Below are 14246 nucleotides of genomic sequence, written 5' to 3'. Positions count from 1 at the left end.
CAAAGCAAGTGAGAGGGTGGGTTGGTTAAAGGGAATTACTTTATTTCCATAAGCAAGCTGTAATGGAAGGGGGGAGGGTAGGTTGCTTGCAGCAGGATTCAAAACAGGGGGGAGGTTCATGAAGGGGAAAGAAACACAGCAGTCACACCGTACCCTGGCCCATGATGAAACTCGTTTTCAAGGCTTCTCTGATGCGCACCGCTTCCTGGTGTGATCTTCTAATCGCCCTGGTGTCTGGCTGCACGTAATCAGCGGCCAGGTGATTTGCCTCAGCCTCCCACCCCGCCATAAAGGTCTCCCCCTTACTCTCACAGAGATTGTGGAGCACACAGCAAGCAGCAATAACAAAGGGGACATTGGTTTGGCTGAGGTCTGAGCGAGTAAATAAACTTCTCCAGCGACCTTTTAGACGGCCAAATGCACATTCTACCACCATTCTGCACTTGCTCAGCCTGTAGTTAAACAGCTCCTGACCACTGTCCAGGCTGCCTGTGTATGGCTTCATGAGCCATGGCATCAAGGGGTAGGCTGGGTCCCCAAGGATAACTATGGACATTTCAACATCCCCAACTGTTATTTTCTGGTCTGGGAAGTAAGTCCCTTGCTGCAGCCGTTTAAACAGAGTAGTGCTTCTGAAGACACGAGCGTCATGAACCCTTCCTGGCCATCCCACGTGGATGTTGGTGAAACATCCCTTGTGATCCACCAGTGCTTGCAGCACCATTGAAAAGTACCCCTTGCGGTTTATGTACTGGGTGCCCTGGTGCTCCGGTGCCAAGATAGAGATATGGGTTCCATCTATGGCCCCCCCACAGTTAGGGAATCCCATTGCAGCAAAGCCATCCACTATGACCTGGACGTTTCCCAGAGTCACAACCTTTCGTAGCAGCAGCTTAATGATTGCTTTGGCTACTTGCAACACAGCAGCCCCCACAGTAGATTTTCCCACTCCAAATTGATTCCCGACTGACCGGTAGCTGTCTGACGTTGCAAGCTTCCAGAGGGCTATTGCCACTCGCTTCTCCACGCTGAGGGCTGCTCTCATCCTGGTATTATGGCGTTTCAGGACAGGGGAAAGCAAGTCACAAAGTTCAAAGAAAGTGCTCTTACGCATGCGAAAGTTCCGCAGCCACTGCGAATCGTCCCACACCTGCAAAACTATGCAGTCCCACCAGTCTGTGCTTGTTTCCCGGGCCCAAAATCACCGAGCAATGGGTAGACTCTCCCCCATTACCATCAGGAGCTCCAAAGCGCGAGGACCCACAGTTACAGAGAAATCAGTCTCCAGGTCCTCATCACTCTCATCGCCGCGCTGCCGTAGCTGCCTCCTCCTCTCCTGCGTTTGCAGTTCATGGTTCATCATAGACAGCACGAGAATGCGTGAGCTGTTTACAACATCCACGATTGCGGTACTGATCAGAGCAGGGTCCACAATTGCTGTGCTATGGCGTTTGCTCACTTCACCCAGTAAAAAACGTGCGAAATGGCTGTCTGCTGCTTTCAGGAAGGGAGGGGGTGAGGCTGTACCCAGAACCACCCACGACAATGATTTTTGCCCCATCGGGCACTGGGGTAGTAACCCATAATTCCAAGGGTCAGGGAAGACTGCAGGAACTACGGGATAGGTACCCCCAGTGCAACGCTCCGGAAATCGATGGTCGCCTGGGACCATGGACGCACACCACCGAAGTAATGTGCCCTAGTGTGGCTGCATAAAATCGATTTTATAAAACCTGTTTTATAAAATCGATTTTATTAATTTCTGTTTTACTCTGTAGTGTGGACGTGGCCCCACGATCAAATGATTGATACTAAAGAGTGTGTTAAGCGGAGGGGAGGCTGGCGCCCCGGGGTGCACTGCTTCCCATCGAGGCAGCAGATCGCTGTACATAGTGGGTGCCCAAAGACAAGGGAGTGGGCACTTCAGTGTAACAAGGTGGGTGCATTAACTGCTAGCTTGCAGAGGGAACGCGTAGAGCACAGCGGTGTGCTTGTGCTGCCAGCAGCCAGCAGGTTTGGGAGAACTTCCCCCGGTGGGCACAGCCGAGGATCTCTCACGCTGCATGGAGCTGGTAGTGATTCACCCCAGACACCTCGGGAACCCCGACAGTGTCACAGTGAGATCCCGGAGAACCCATTCCTAGCTAGCCCCTGGTTCCTTCCTGTGTCTGCACAGGGACATGAGTCACAGGTAGGGCAAATGGCTTCACCTTTGGCCTCTTGCACCAGGCTGTGCATCCTTTCAGCATTCAGTGGGGTTTTTACCACACGGGGTTTGACAAGGGGTCTCTCATTCCCAGCATCTCTCCACCCAAGTAATGTCCTCCCAGTAACCACCTTCCACTCCTGCTGGGGATGATGAGTCTGAGCACACCGGACACATGCCCAGTGCCTGGGGAGGGAGCTCATCCTCCGGCTCACCCTTTAGCCAGAGGAGATGGCTGTGAGACTGCTTTCCTCCGGAAGTTCAGTCACATAGCTCACTAGATGAGGCTGAGCTACAGGCAGCCTTCTTGGCTGGACACAGGATGGGTAAGCCCCTTGGGCCTGGACACAACCCGTCTTCTCCAGCCTTGAGCAGCGCACCCATGTATGCCCGATTTTCCTACAGATGCCACATGTCAGGTTTTCAGGATCCCTTGGAGCTGGTCTACCCACATTGCCTGTCACTCCTGGTTTCAATTTACTTGAATCCCACTTCTGGGGTGCCCTGGTGCAACCCCCCCCGGTTTTGGGTCCCCCAACTTGGTCCAGACCCTTTGGTTTTCTTCACTATGGGTCCTACTGTCCACAAACTCTTCTGCCACCTGGAACGTGCTACACGGATCCTCGGGATTCTTGTCCACTAACCACATTTGAAGCTCATGGAGACATATCTCACAAAGTTGCTCTAACTTACCAGGTCATATAAACTTTCCAGCATAGTGGCACCTGCATCTTTACCCCCTTTGCAGAGATATTTTACCACCAGGGCGGCAGTTTCCATATACAGTAAAGTCTTATATAACACACATTTATAGAGCGCGTTTTTGACATAACACGGTTTTCCTATAGTGACCCATTTTTATGATGCGCACACTATTTTTATATAGCGCACAATCATGGGAGGGAGTTAAGGCGCGGGAGGGTGCTCGGGGTGCCGGATCTGGGGGGGCGCTTGCCTTGGGTGGCTCCCCACAAGTGGCTCCCCATGTCTGTTGTTCCTCGTGGAGGTGGAGGCGCGGCCAGGAGGCTCTGCACGCTGCCTCTGCCTGAAGGTGCTGCCCCTGCAGTCAGCGCTCGGGGAGGGATGAGGCGAGCGCCCGGAGCCATCTAGCTGCATCTCCACCAGGAACAGCAGGCACAGGAAGCCACCTGAGGTGAGGACCTTCCGGATCCCGCACCCCAACCCCCTGCCCTAAGCACCCTCCAATATGTACAACTATGTCATGTCTGGGAACCTAACCCTATTTTTCCCATATATTCTTCAGTTTACATAACCTGTTTTCTAGGAACGTAACTACCGTGTTATAGAAGGATTTACTGTACATTATACCCTGGGTCTTTGCATATCCCCAAACCTTTTCTTATGAGCCACAGGTGTCAATTCAATCTTAAGCAGTAGAACCCCTCATAGTCCCAAGTAATCTAATCCATCCATTTGGATATATAGCTCTATCGCTTTGGCATTGAGTAAGGGGTAAGACAGTGGAGTCGGTCAATGGGATCAACCTGGTTCCAGTCACAAGCCTTCTCCTTAAACTGGGCCAGCCATTTGGCATCTAGGCTCCCATAGACCTAGCTTCTTGTGATCTCTCCCCACTTTCCCCTATATGGGACTTTCTGCTTCTCCATACCTCACTTCAAGCTATCACTGCTCTTCCTGGTTTTTCCTCTGCTCCTCCTCAGGTTTGTCCTCTTGATCAAATCGCTCCCTTTCATTGTCTGCTAGTCTCTGTTCCTTCATCTGAAGCTCCTTTGCTTTCTGGTCCAACTCCCACTGCTTTAACTCTAGCGAAGGGGGAACTGGGTTGTCAGGATGTCCCCCTGCTGCTGCTGCAGGTGCCTCTGTGGCCCTGAGACTCTCTCAAAATCCCACTGGGTTTAGACCTACATTTGATCATCCTTCTCCAGCCATGCACTCGGCTGAGCCTTGTGTAATTCCCAATACTGAACACTCTCCCACTGCACAGCTCTGTGATGCTCTTCTTAGGGAGGTGGATATACTCCATTTTTTCCTACTTTCCTTTGACCAGTCTTGTTTTCACTGCTACAAGTTACGTATTGCAAAATCCTCCTGTTGCATTCAGAATCCCACCAGCTGCCACCAACTGTCATGGATCCTCCAGGTCTGTCCTATACCTCAGCTTTTAAACAGTCCCTAGAGGAACCCCTTCAGTGTGCCAAATCCCCAAGGGTTCCACTCTTCCCTCAGGGTAGGCCATGCAGCCTCAGTGCCTTCGAGACTGAGCCTCTGGGCTCCAGCTCTCCTGCCTCACACAGTGAGCTGTGCCCAGCAAGTCCAGCTGAGATAGACTCCTGGTCAGAGACTGTTACACTCTTCAGGGATTAATGCGCCCAGCAAGTGTCTGCAGTGATACCCAGCAGCCTTTTCAAAAAGAGCAGGGTTTATTAGTCAACTGGAACGCAGCCTGGGCAAGTCCTTAGGTTAGCACAGAGAAGTAAAGGTTAAGACATAATCCAGACTGGACAAAGCCTTGAGCCACACTGCTGTAGGAACCCATTGGGTGTCCTTTCCCTGTGTCTGTCCCTTTGTCTTAGTTCCAGGAAAGCTCCCTGTTTCTGAGAGCCCACTTCTTCCTGCTCCTCAGAACACGCTGAGTTCACGTGCGCTCTGCCCAGACAAGCTGGGAACCTCTCAGTGATAGGTGTCAAGTGTTCAGTCCTGGGGGTTACTGGGGACTCTGTAAGGTCTTCCATTGATATGGGTTAGTCATAGTCAGTGTCTTCATGAGCCATTTGTATCACCCTGTGACAGCTCTTCATACTCAGAGTAACACCAAATACAGAGGGCAGCCAAGGGATGTATTGGAATAACAGAAATTTTACCAAAATTCCCACATCCGCCACACACACGCTGGTCACAGCCCTTGGAGAGAAGCAAAGCACAGGCTGGACTTTAGGCCACTGAATGCAATGAAGAGTGAGGGGACTGCAAGCCTCAAACCTTGGTCAAGATGCAGCGACTCCCATGTCCCTGCCGACAGAGAGGTGATGGCTGGAGGCCTGGTACCTGAGAGGGCATTCCTTGAGCAGACTCTGGAGGGGGTCAAAGGTGTAGCTTCCCCCAGACCTGTGACATCAGACAAGCGCATTTTGGGGAATTAGGGGAATTATCCAGTGAGTCAGGTACAGTAGGCAGGAGTATTAACACACACGTGTCTGGGGAAGGCTGGAGAATAATGCATAATTCAAGAGCAACAGACAGACTAATTCCTCTGGAAAAGGACAATGTAATAAACAAGAATTTGGCAATGTGACATCAGAAGGGACCGGCTAAAAGATCCAAAGAGCCTGGAGGGAAGGCAGACCATGACTGCTGGAGATGGGGCAGAGGGAGGAGAAAGACCTAGCAAGTCAAGAGAACTCTCACTACCACACTGTGACATCATCGATAAAGTGTACATTTGTGCCGGGGCAGTAGTTGTCCTCTGGGAGGGAAGAATGAAGCAAGGACTCTGCAATGGTGGCCAGGGTCACAGTGGGTAGATACGGCAGTGAGGGGTTGCGTGGGGAGCAGTGAGTGGTGGATGGAGGACAAGAGTTTAATATTTGGGAAAAAAAAAGTTAAGTAAAAATGGCCAATATCAAATATACACATGTCCGGGGATGGACATAAGGCAAAAAGCGGGGCATGGAAACCAGTCAAAAGTTACAGGCTGAATAAAGGCCTAGAGTTACTACTACTCGGATTCTGTAGAGACCCCACAGCTTCTAATAACCAGGGAACAGGAATCCTTACCCAGTGAGGCCACAGTGGCATAGTTCTCCTGCGTCACCTCCCTGTAGAGGGCTCTCTGAGCAGGGTTTAGCAGAGCCCATTCCCCCTCCGTGAAGTACACAGCCAGCTCCTCGAAGGTCACCGCCCCCTGAAAGAACAAGAGTCGCCCTGTGAATACTGCTGCCCAGTGACAACACGCAGTATTCACAGGAGAGCAGGGCCAGTAAAATTAATGCTCTGGGAGGGAAACGGTAGCAGAGTCCCAGCCCTGCACCACTCAGAGTTGCCAAGAGGCATCCGGCTGAGGGGAGAAAGAGAGCCCCTTGTCCCTGCCAGCACACACAGGGAGCAAGGGTCTTCACATTTATCACACAAGGGCTGGTACAGGAGATTGAACCCCAGCAGGGTTCAGGGACAGCGCCCTGTAGGAATCCCAAAACCCTAACCATCAAAACACAACAGATAGCAAATGGAGGAAAGAGGAAGTCAACAGGAAAGAATACAAATCAGCAGTTTCAAATTGTAGAAAATTCATAAGGGAAACAAAGGCTTGGTCTACACCATGAGTTTATCTTGAATTTAGCAGTGTTAAACCGAATTAACCTGCACCCGTCCACACAACGAAGCCCTTTATATCGATATAAAAGGCTCTTAATACCGATATCTGTACTTCTCCCCAAGAGGGGAGTAGCGCTGAAATCAGTATTGCCATTTCGGATTAGGGTTACTGTGGCCGCAATTCGATGGTATTGGCCTCCGGGAGCTATCCCACAGTGCACCATTGTGACCGCTCTGGACAGCAATCTGAACTCGGATACACTGGCCAGGTAGACAGGAAAAGCCCCGCGAACTTTTGAATTTCATTTCCTGTTTGCCCAGCGTGACCATGCAGTCCCAGAATCAAAAAAGAGCTCCAGCATGGACCGTACAGGAGATGCTGGATCTGATCGCTGTACGGGGAGACAAATCTGTTCTATCAGAGCTCCGTTCCAAAAGTCGAAATGACAAAGCATCTGAAAAAATCTTCAAGGCTATGATAGACAGAGGCCACAGCAGGGACTCAACACAGTGCTGTGTGACAAGCGTAATGAAAAGCCAAAGAATCAAATGGACGCTCATGGAGGGGGTGGGTGGAACTGAGGACTCGAGCTATCCCACAGTTCCCGCAGTCTCCGAAAACCATTCGCATTCTTGGCTGAGCTACCAATGCCTGAAGGGTCAAAAACATTGTCACGGGTGGTTCAGGTTAGTCAATCCTCCCCCCCACCCTCCACATGAAAGAAAAGGGAAAAAATCGTTTCTCACCTTTTTTCAATGTCACCATATATCTACTGGATGCTGCTGGCAGACGCGGTGCTGCAGCGTTACATATCAGCAACCCCTTCCCTTCCTGATGGCAGATGGTACAATAGGACTGGTATTCGTCATCATCATCCCGTAAGTGCTCCTGGCTGGCCTCAGTGAGGTTGGCCGGGGGCGCCTGGGCAAAAATGGGAATGACTCCTGGTCATTCCCTTCTTTAAGCTTTGTCTCCTGGAGATTCAGTCCTGGCTGGAATATCATAGCAGCTGGAGGCTGCCTCCCCACTGTTTTATCTCAATAAAGTCAGTGTTGTTTCTTATTCCTGCATTCTTTATTATTTCATCCCATAAATGGGGGGATAACTGCCACTGTAGCCCAAGAGGGGGGTAGGAGGAGGGAAGCAACAGGTGGGGTTGTTGCACCCCCTAGAATGGCATGCAGCTCATCAATGTCTGGGGCTCTGACCCGGAGCGGCTGTTTGCCTCTCTGGTACTTTAGCAGACTTGCCTGATATTCTAGGCAGGACTGACTCTTCCTTTAGACAAAATTTAAAGAAGGGAATGACCAGGGGAATCACTCTCATTTTTGTCCATGCGCCCCCGGCCGACCACACGGGCCGACCAGGAGCACCCATGACAGCAGCAGACGGTACAATATGACTGGGAACCGTCGCTACTAACTTGCAAAGGCAAGGAGATGCTGCTGTTTAGCACTGCAGTACCGTGTCTGTCAGCAGCATCCACTGGACATACGATGACAGTGAAAAAAGGCTGAACAGGCTCCATGGTTGCTGTGCTATGGTGTCTGCCTGAGCAATCCAGGGAAAAGGGCACAAAATGATTGTCTGTCATTGCTTTCATGGAGGGAGGATTGACTGACGACATTTACCCAGAATCACCTGTGACACTGTTTTTGCCCCATCATGCATTGTGATCTCAACCCAGAATTCCAATGGGTGGGGGAGACTGCGGGAACTATGGGATAGCTACCCACAGTGCAACGCTCCGGAAATCGACGCTAGCCTCGGTACATGGACGCACACTGCCAAATTAACGTGCTTATTGTGGCCGCATGCACTCGACTTTATACAATCTGTTTCCAAATACCGGTTTCTGTAAAATCAGAATAATCCTGTAGTGTAGACATACCCAAACGGTCAGAAGGGGAAATCTAAGGCCAATATGATGGATTTTTTTAAAGTATATTAAGAACATAAAGAATCCTAACAATGGTATTGGTCCATTACTATGACAGAATTATCAGTGATCATATAGAGACAGCAAAAACATTCAATGAATACTTCTGTTCTTGTACCTGGGAAAAACTCTTTCCATTCCAGTAACACATGAGGATGTTAAACAGCAGCTACTATAGATACACATTTTCAAATCAGTGAGTCCAGACTCCAGATAACTTTCATCCAGGAGTTTTAAAAGAACTGGCTGAGGAGCCCATTGGACCATTATGGCTGATTCTCAATGGGTCTTGGAACACTGGGAAAACTCCAGAAGAATGGAAGAAAGATAGTCCTGTGTCAATTGGACTATCAGCAAGATGGCTGATGTTAGTACAGTGGATCCTGCACGTTTTTTGGTGGGGGGGGGGGTGCTAAGACGCTACCCCTTGCCCCCACTCTTGGGGTGCCAAGTGGCCCAGGAAGGTGGTAAAGGAGGGAAGTGGGGAAGGGGTTTGCTCCTCACTCTGAGCCCCAGCCCCTCTCAACCCCTGCGGGTTCTTACCATCTTCTCCCTTGGGTGGGGTACCTTCTGTCCTTAGACGCTGGGGGTGGGATTCTCCCTTACTTCAGTCCTCTGGTCTTTCAAATCTCACAGCACACCTCCATGCTCCAGTCCTCTCTCCTTCCTTGCACACCCTGTCTGCCTGAAGCAGGGAGTTTTATTAGGTTCCTGCCAGGGCCTTAGCTGACTACAGATGTTCCAATTAACCTGTAGCAACACACCCTTGTCTACAGTGAACCACGCCTTAATTAGCTTAGGGCTTATGTATTTCCCCTCTACCACTCTCCCACTGCTCCCTGGCCCTCCTGTATCACATACTCCCCCCCCTGCTACAATACCATGGGGTTGGGCTACTTGGGATGAGAGACGGTGTTGTTGTGAGTCCATGTTGCCATGTATCAGAGGGGTAGCCGTGTTTGTCTGGATCTGTAAAAGCAGCAAAGAATCCTGTGGCACCTTATAGACTAACAGACGTTTTGGAGCATGAGCTTTCGTGGGTGAATACCCACTTCCTCAGATGCATGTAATGGAAATTTCCAGGGGCAGGTATATATATGCTAGCAAGCAAGCTAGAGATAATGAGGTCAGTTCAATCAGGGAGGATGAGGCCCTGTTCTAGCAGCTGAGGTGTGAAAACCAAGAGAGGAGAAACTGGTTCTGTAATTGGCAAGCTATTCACAGTCTTTGTTCAATCCTGGGCTGATGGTGTCAAATTTGCAGATGTTGCCATGTTGGCTTCCATCTCTATGCTGTATCTGGATGTGGAAAAGTTGTAGGGATAGGAACCATCTTGTCACTCATACATTCCTCTCCTAGTTTGTGTGTATCCGTTGGAGTGGGGTTTGGACTACCGCCCAAACAGGTAGTACCATAGAATCTCCACGGCCCATTTAACCACTAGGCATTCATTTTCTATTACGGCGTCCCGTTGCTCCCTGGGCAGAAGCTTTCGGCTGAGGTAAAGGATTGGGTGCTCCTCATCCCCCACCATCTGTGACAGTCCTGCCTCTGAGGCATCTGTTTGTAGGATGAACTCCTTTTTGAAATCTGCGGCTATGAGCACTGGATGGCTGCAAAGGGCCATCCTTAGGTCTGTGAAAGCTTCTGCTGCTGCCTCAGTCCACTGAACTATCTCTGGGCCCCCAGCTCTTGTCAGAGGCGCTGCCCTTGTGGCAAAGTCAGGGGTGAACTGGCAAAATAGTACGCCCCCATCCCTAAGAATGCTCCGGCTTGCTTCTTGCGGAACGGGCAAGGCCATTCCTGTATTGCCTTCACTTTGTTCCATTGGGGCTTCACCAGGCCCCTTCCGACTACATACCTGTGGTATCTGGACTCGGCTAACCCTATTGCACATTTGGATGGGTTAGTGGTGAGGCCAGCCCGTCTGAGAGCATCTAGTACCGCTTGCACTTTCCCCAGGTGCGTCTCCCAGTCAGGGATATGGATCGTCACATCATCTAAATAGGCGGCAGCATAGTTGTCATGGGGTCGAAGTAATCTGTCCATCAATCATTGGAAAGTTGCGGGGGGAGGATGGTATATTGGAAGAGGCCATTGGGTGTAGAGAAAGCAGTTTCTTCCTTAGTGTCCTCAGCCAGGGGGATCTGCCAGTATCCTTTTGTCAAGTCTAAGGTGGTCAAGTATCAGGCCTTGCCTAACTGATCCACCAGCTCATCAATACGTGGTATCGCGTAGGCATCGAATTGGGATACCTCATTTAACTTTCGGAAGTCATTACAAAACCTCAGGGTGCCATCGGGATTGGGGACCAAGACAATAGGGCTGGACCACTGGCTGTGTGATTCCTCAAACACCCCAAGTTCCAGCATCTTCCTTACTTCTGCTCTAATTTCTTCTCTTTTTGCCTCTGGTATACAATATGGTTTTATTGTCACCCTTGCTCCGGGACAGGTGACAATGCGGTGTTGGATCAGCGTTGTACAGCCTGGTTGTGTGGAGAACACGTCTTGGTTCCGCTGGATCATTTCAATGACCTCTGTTCGTTGTTCTGGGGCTAATTTGGGGGATATCTGTACCTGCCCTTGTGGGCCAGCTGTCTGGGATGGAGCCGGCAGGACAGCCAGGCAAAGAGAGGCTGCTAACAGGGAGTTTCACAAGGGAGTTTGGAAGGAGAGTGGGAAGGGGGCAAGGTTCACTTGCTATTCTTTAAAACCTGTAAACTAAACTACATTCAAAACTTCTTGATTTAAAAAAAAAACCCTTTCATTAACTAGGTAGCTGCAGGAGACAATGCAGGCAGAAGCCCAGCAGCAGAGTGGGGGCTATCCAGTTTATTGCGCTGAGTGTAGCATGTATGATTACCTGCCCTGCGGGAGTATGGCATACCTGTGCATTCGGTGCAAGGAGCTCCTGGCCCTCAGAGACCGCGTAGGGGCTTTGGAGGCCAGGGTGGCAGAACTGGAGGAACTAAGAGAGGCAGAGAGGTATGTTGATGAGGCTTTCCGGGACACTGTAGAATTATCCCACCTCCACTCAGACATCCCCTGCGCTGTTGAGGAGGATGAAAGGCCCAGGGAAGCAGAGCAGTCAATGGGAGCAGAGGGAAACCTTCCCATAGTTGGGACCCTCCTTCCAGATGGTGTTAGAGTATCCTCTCACACTGAGGTTACCTCTCTGGGGGAGGGAACTCCAGTTGCTAGGAAAAGGCAGGTGTTAGTAATGGGAGAGTCAATCATTAGAAACGTAGATAGCTGGGTTTGTGATGACCGGGAGAACCATATGGTGACTTGCCTGCCTGGAGCGAAGGTTGTGGATCTCTTGAGGCATCTGGATAGACTTATGTGTAGTGCTGGTGAGGAGCCGGTGGTCGTGGTACATGTAGGTACCAATGACATAGGGAAGGGTAGGAGAGATGTCCTGGAAGCCAAATTTAGGCTGCTAGGGAAGAGACTGAAATCCAGGACCTCTATGGTGGCATTCTCAGAAATGCTCCCAGTTCCACGCGCAGGGCCAGGTAGGCAGGCAGAGCTTCAGAGTCTCAATGCATGGATGAGACGATGGTGTAGAGAGGAGGGGTTTATGTTCATTAGAAACTGGGGAAATTTTTGAATGGGGGCAGCCTATACAGGAGAGATGGGCTCCACCTAAACCAAAGTGGAACCAGACTGCTGGCACTAAACATTAAAAAGGCTGTAGAGCAGTTTTTAAACTAGGAGATGGGGGAAAGCCGACTGCTGCAGAGGAGCACGTGGATTGGACACAGACTTCTCTTAGAGGAGAGTCTATTGACAGAGATTCTCTAGGTTATAGTCAGGACCAGAGGATGGAAGAGGATAATGTAAGGGCCAGATCAGACGAGAAACATTCACAAAGAATTGGTTACATCGGAAAGGAACAGACAAACAGTGACAAATTTTTACAGTGCTTGTACACAAATGCTAGAAGTCTAAATAATATGATGGATGAACTAGAGTGCCTTGTGATAAAGGAGGCTATTGATATAATAGGCGTCACAGAAACCTGGTGGACTGAAGACAATCAATGGGACACAATCATTCCGGGGTATAAAATATATCAGAAGGACAGAACAGGTCGTGCGGGAGGGAGGGGAGGAGCACTATATGTGAAAGAAAATGTAGAATCAAATGAAGTAAAAATCTTAAGTATTCCATAGAATCTCGATGGATAGTAATTTCGTGCTCTAAAAAGAACATAACATTAGGGATCTATTATCACTGACCAGGACAGTGATTGTGATGATGAAATGCTAAGAGAAATTAGAGAGGCTATCAAAATTAAGAACCCAATAATAGTGGGGGATTTCAATTATTGACTGGGAACATGTCACCTTAGGACAAAATGCAGAGACAAAATTTCTCAATACTTTAAATGACTGCTTCTTGGAGTAACTGGTATGGGAACCCACAAGGGGAGAGACAACTCTAGATTTAGTCCTGAGTGGAGCGCAGGAGCTGGTCCAAGAGGTAACTATAACAGGACCGCTTGGAAATAGTGACTACAGTATAACAACATTTAACATCCCTGTGGTGGGAAGAACAATCCAACATTGTGGCATTTAATTTCAAAAAGAGGAACTATGCAAAAATGAGGGGGTTAGTTAAACAGAAATAAAAAGGTACAGTGACTAAAGTGAAATTCCTGCAAGCTGCATGGACGCTTTTTAAAGACACCCAACTTAAAGAGGCCCAACTTCAATGTATACCCCAAATTAAGAAACACAGTAAAAGAACTAAAAAAGAGCCACTGTGGCTTACCAACCATGTAAAAGAAGCATGAGAGAAAAAAGTCATCTTTTAAAACGTGGAAGTAACATTCTAGTAAGGTAAATAGAAAGGAACATAAACACTGCCAAATTAAGTGCAAGAGTGTAATAAGAAAAGCCAAAGAGGAGTTTGAAGAACGGCTAGCCAAAAACTCAAAAGGTAATAACAAAATGTTTTTTAAGTACATCAGAAGCAAGGGTCAGTCCTAGGACCAATCCTATTCAACTTATTCATAAATGATCTGGAGAAAGGGGTAAAAACTGAGGTGGCAAAGTTTGCAGATGATACTAAACTACTCAAGATAGTTAAGACCAAAGCAGATTGTGAAGAACTTAAAAGATCTCACAAAACTAAGTGATTGGGCAACAAAATGGCAAATGAAATTTAAAGTGGAAAAAATAACCCCAACTATACATACAATATGATGAGGGCTAACTTAGCTACAACAAATCAGGAAAAGATCTTGGAGTCATCATGGACAGTTCTCTGAAGACGTCCACACAGTGTGCAGAGGCAGTCAAAAAAGCAAACAGGATGTTAGAAATCATTAAAAAGGGGATAGAGAATAAGATGGAGAATATATTATTGCCTTTATATAAATCAATGGTACGCCCACATCTTGAATACTGCGTACAGATGTGGTCTCCTCATCTCAAAAATGATATACTGGCATTAGAAAAGGTTCAGAGAACGGCAACTAAAATGATTTGGGGTTTGGAACGGGTCCCATATGAGGAGAGATTAAAGAGGCTAGGACTCTTCAGCTTGCAAAAGAGGAGACTAAGGGGGGATATGCTAGAGGTCTATAAAATCATGAGTGATGTGGAGAAAGTAGATAAGGAAAAGTTATTTATTTATTCCCATAATACAAGAACTAGGGGTCACCAAATGAAATAAATGGGCAGCAAGTTTAAAACAAATAAAAGGAAGTTCTTCACGCAGCACACAGTCAACTTGTGGAACTCCTTACCTGAGGAAGTTGTGAAGGCTAGGATGATAACAGCGTTTAAAAGAGAACTG

General features: G+C 48.7%; 1 protein-coding gene across 1 annotated transcript in view; it reads right to left on the bottom strand.

Annotated features, from left to right (window-relative positions):
* The window catches only part of LOC127030325 (zinc finger protein 420-like), a 62373-nt gene that overhangs the window by 24161 nt on the left and 23966 nt on the right, over positions 1 to 14246 (bottom strand). The window contains exon 4 of the mRNA XM_050916605.1: positions 5963 to 6089. Coding sequence (XP_050772562.1) covers positions 5963 to 6089 — 127 coding nt within the window. The remainder of the gene's footprint in view (positions 1 to 5962; positions 6090 to 14246) is intronic.

This window comes from Gopherus flavomarginatus, chromosome 10 (assembly GCF_025201925.1).
Source record: "Gopherus flavomarginatus isolate rGopFla2 chromosome 10, rGopFla2.mat.asm, whole genome shotgun sequence".
In the NCBI taxonomy this organism is placed as follows: Eukaryota; Metazoa; Chordata; order Testudines; family Testudinidae; genus Gopherus; species Gopherus flavomarginatus.
The sequence above is the reverse complement of the archived record's forward strand: the minus strand, read 5'-3'. Positions and strand labels throughout refer to the sequence as shown.